This window comes from Palaemon carinicauda, chromosome 8 (genome assembly GCF_036898095.1).
Source record: "Palaemon carinicauda isolate YSFRI2023 chromosome 8, ASM3689809v2, whole genome shotgun sequence".
Taxonomy (NCBI): domain Eukaryota; kingdom Metazoa; phylum Arthropoda; class Malacostraca; order Decapoda; family Palaemonidae; genus Palaemon; species Palaemon carinicauda.
Genome location: NC_090732.1, coordinates 63,345,278 through 63,349,903, shown reverse-complemented (window position 1 = coordinate 63,349,903; position 4,626 = coordinate 63,345,278). Strand labels below are relative to the sequence as shown.

Here is a 4,626-nt window from a genome sequence, read left to right as displayed (position 1 = left end):
ACGCAAGGACAACACAGACAGACACGGGAAAAATATGAACTACAAAACATTTACAATCCACACTACAAAAATACCCTATTTACATAAATTCAATACTCCTAACATCCCCCTCCTTACGTCGAAAACTCTATGTTAAAGATTTTCGACCAACCTGTCGAGTTAGTTACTACAGCGTGATAAAATGTCTGCTCGAAGGTTATCCTGTCCATGGATGTGTTGGATCTTTAGATCAAACTGCTGCAAAGATAACCACTACTTCATGAGCCTTTTATTTTTGGTTCTCATCCGGCCTACAAACTTTAGTGGCTCATGATCTGTGAAGACTAACATGGGAGCAGGTTTGCCAGAAAGATAAACTTCGAAGTGCTCCAATGCAGTCAAAAGAGCAAGTGCTTCCTTTTTCATTGTAGAGTAACTTCGCTGATGATTCTTTAGTTTCTTTGACATGTAAGTAACAGGATGCTGCATGTCATCTGGCCCTTTCTGCAAGAGTACAGCGCCTATTCCACGGTCACTAGCGTCGACCTCGACAGCAAAGGGAGAGCCAAAGTCGGGAGCCTTCAGGACAGGGCTACTGGCTAGGAAATCTTTGGCTCTTCAAAAGGCTTCCTCACAAACTGGTGTCCAAACGAACTTCCTCTTGCTGCTGGTTAAGTCAGTTAATGGGGCTACTACTTCAGAGAAGTTTTTTAAAAAACCTCCTATAGTAGCCTACCATCCTAAGGAATTTTCTTACTTCACGTCTGGATCTTGGGCAGCTTAGCTTGGTGATGGCATCTACTTTGGCTGCTACTGGGGATACCTCGCCACTGCCAATCACATATCCAAGGTATTGCAGCTTCGCATGGCCGAAATCACTCTTGGTCAAGTTAATTGTCAAACAAGTCTGTCTTAACCTGCGAAGTAAATCCTTCAGCATAGAAAGATGGTCCAGCCAAGTATCTGAAAATACAACAATGTCGTCAAGATACACTCGAATACCAGGCATATAGCTGATTACTTGATCCATCAATCTTTGAAAAACTGCAGGAGCATTCTTAAGTCCAAATGGAAGGACTGTATATTGATATAGTCCATCTGGAGTAGTAAATGCTGTCAGGGGTTTTGTGTTATCTGCTAATGGGACTTGATAATACCCCCGTAATAAATCAATCTTTGAAACATATACAGCTTTGCTTACCAGATCTATGAGGTCATCCACCCTTGGTAACGGATAAGAATCCGAAACAGTTACCTCATTTAGTCTTCTAAAGTCAGTGCAGAGTCTATAGAAGCCATCTGGTTTCTCAACTAAAACACATGGGGATGCCCAAGGACTAATACTTGGCTCCGCAAAACCATGTTGTAGCCAAAAGTCAGTTTCCTTCTTTAGTATGGCTCTCTTTTGAGGGGAAACTTGATATGGGGCACTCTTCTGAGGCTGTGTACCTGGCTTAAGCTCTAGCTGATAATCTACCTATGATGTCTGGGTAGGCACATCTCCACAGATCTCTGGAAAAAGTTCCTATAACTTTTTCAAGTCACTAGCCTGTTGAGATGAAAGATGATTAAGTTTACAGTCAATGTTATTTAATGCAAGTGTATTATTTAGAGGTATGCTTTTACTTCGATCTGGAAAACCTATTTCATTAAGCTTCACATTATCTTCCACAGTTGACTTGCAAATCAAGCTGACATTGTCACATTGGGTCTCAAACTTTTTTAGTAGATTTATATGCACCATCTTCTCGCTTTTTCTCTTTCCCGGAGTAGAGACGACATAATTATCCTTGTTTCTGCTCATCACTGTATAAGGACCTTCATATCTATTTTCAAATGTTTTCTTTATGGGTACTAGCATTAAAACAGATTCACCTGGCCTAAAACTTCGTGTCTCAGCCTTATTATCAAAATTTAATTTCATCTTATCTTGAGCTATGCTTAGATTGTTATGTGCAAATTTACGAGAGCTCTCTAGCTTACCTTGTAAGTTCTTAGCATAATCTCCTAATGTTACCTCTTTCGACTGATCCGTCCACATGTCATAGAGTATCTCCAAAGGACCTTTCACTTTCTTTCCATATAACAACTCGGCTGGGGAATATCCAAGACTTTCTTGTCGAATGTTGCGGATGGCATACAACACAAATGGTAATCCTTCATTCCAGTCTGTCTGATGTTCCTGACAGTACTTTGTAAGGGCATCCTTCAACGTCTGATGGAATCGTTCCAGGGCTCCTTGACTCTCTGGATGTTATACTGAGGACAAAGTATGTTTAATGCTCATAGCTGCCATAACCTGTCTAAATAAATCAGTGGTAAAGTTACTTCCTCTATCAGTCTGGATAATCTTGGGGATACCATACTGAGTGAAAATTTTTATTAAAACTGGGATCAGTGTCTTAGAACTTATGTTCCTAAGTGGATAGACATCAGGATAACAAATGGAACTGCACATCATTGTAATCATATATTGATTCTGCTTCTTACTTTTGGGTAAAGGACCCACACAATCTAATATGACTTTGTCAAAAGGCTCAGGTAAAACAGGGATAGGCTGTAAAGGGGCAGGTTTTATAATCTGATTCGGCTTACCAACCAGCTGACATACTGCACAAGACTTACAGTACTCTCTTACGCTTTTCCTTATACCAGGCCAGTAAAAGAGTTGAAGAACTGCACTCAAAGTCTTCCTTATTCCTAAGTGTGAAGAAGATACATTATGTGCCATGTGTAATACTTTTTGTCTTAGGCTCTCTGGAATGACCATCTGATTCCTGATTTCCCAAGTTATACTTGCCGGAGTATGCAAAGATCTGAACTTCCTCATTAGTAGTCCATTCCTCAAGTAATAGCATACTGGGCTCCGTATTGATCTGGTCTTCTGCAACAACTTCACTGTAAATAGACTGCAAAGACAAATCTTCCTGTTGAGCTTTTATAAAGGCAGAACATTTCATCTCAAAAAGATTATCAGAGCAATCAGAAACATTACTTAAATTAATTTCATTTTCAACTGACTTCAGAGTATTTACCAATACTACATTACCAGTCTTCAAACCAAACTTAGTTTCTAGCACACTTTCTTTCTCTTTTACATTACCTCCAAAACTATTAGTTTGGAATAAACTATCAATATTGATATTTACGTCAACTGTACCAACAGCATCTTTTTCTAAAGTACCTGACGTAGTACTTATATTGACGTCCTTGGTAACATCTGTTCCACGCTCTCGGGTCACTTCTACCACAGCCAGACTTCTGCTACGCTATACAACACAAGAAGGATGCAATACTGGATCTTCCACAGGGCTTACCTCTAATGGAGTATCGACAACTATGGGAATAGGTACAACCTTCCCTCCTGCCAAGTCGTTCCCCATAAGAAAATCAACACCTTGAATAGGCAATTCATCCACCACCCCAACTGTGACATAGCGAGTTAATAAACCACAATGCAGATATAACCTACACAAGGGAACTGTTACCAGTCCACCCAAACTTCTAACAACCAGTCTATCGGATGTAAAAGTCTTTTCCAATCCAGGAACCTTTTCTTTTACAATTAGACTATCAGAAGAACAAGTGTCCCGTACTATCCTAACAGGCACACTTCTACCTAGGTCATCTGACACTGACACAACCCCATCAGACTTGAAAGGAGCAAACTCATTATCTAACCTATCACAATGAGAAACAGGAATTTCCTGCTGGACCTTCCTAATTGCCATATTTGATGCCAAAGATTCGCTCTTCCCCTCCTTATAATGACAAGGACATCTTATCTTCATGTGACCAAGCTGGTTACATTTGTAACACCTAACCTCAGACAGACTTCTACTGTATGAGCTAGAGGATTTCTTCTCCTCTAATACATTACCTGGAGATTTCTTGGATTGTCTTTGACTTTGTTGATGTGGTTTAATTAAACTGTAATTCTCAGCTAACACAGCTGCTCTTTGTAAAGTTGTAACCTCACGCTCAAATAGGTATCTCTGAACATCAATAGGAACACCTCTAATGAAATGTTCAAGTAAAATGAGCTCCCTATATTCATCTAAGGTAGTGACACTTGCTGCTGTATACCATTTATCATGTAATTTATCAAGATTATGTGAATATTCAATATATAAATGTGAATCAAACTTCTTATATCTACGAAACTTGAGACGATAATATTCAGCCGTAAGCTCATAAGCTTTCAGGATACTATCTTTAGTAAAGTCGTAATCATTACTCTCACTAGATGTTAATGACAAGAAAACGGTTCTAGCTTTGCCCTTTAATGACGGCTGCAAAATTACGGGCCATAAACGCTTAGGTAACTTCAAATTAAGCGCAAGTCTTTCAAAAAGCATAAAGAACTCGTCTGGATCCACTTCATCAAACAACTGAATCATTTTAGAAGCCTTAACAACATCAATTACCTGTTCACTTTCATTGCCTTGGCTCACGTTATGTTTTATCGTTCTCTTTTTCTCCAACAGCTCTAATTGATATCTGTGCTCTCTTTCCTCTTGTTCTATCCTATCCTTCCTCTCTAACTCTTTACGCTCTCTCCTCTCTTTCCTCTCCAACTCCTCACGCTCTCTTGTCTCTTTCCTCTCCAACTCCTCACGCTCTCTTGTCTATTTCCTCTCCAACTCC

General features: G+C 39.6%; 1 protein-coding gene across 1 annotated transcript in view; it reads right to left on the bottom strand.

Annotated features, from left to right (window-relative positions):
• LOC137645259 (uncharacterized) overlaps positions 1–4,379 on the bottom strand; it is a 28,071-nt gene extending 23,692 nt beyond the window's left edge. Inside the window, exons 1-5 of the mRNA XM_068378079.1 lie at positions 3,297–4,379; positions 2,720–3,248; positions 1,529–2,226; positions 737–1,381; positions 329–558 (exon numbers count right to left, since the gene is read on the bottom strand). Coding sequence (XP_068234180.1) covers positions 329–558; positions 737–1,381; positions 1,529–2,226; positions 2,720–3,248; positions 3,297–4,379 — 3,185 coding nt within the window. The remainder of the gene's footprint in view (positions 1–328; positions 559–736; positions 1,382–1,528; positions 2,227–2,719; positions 3,249–3,296) is intronic.
• Positions 4,380–4,626: the final 247 nt, after the last annotated feature.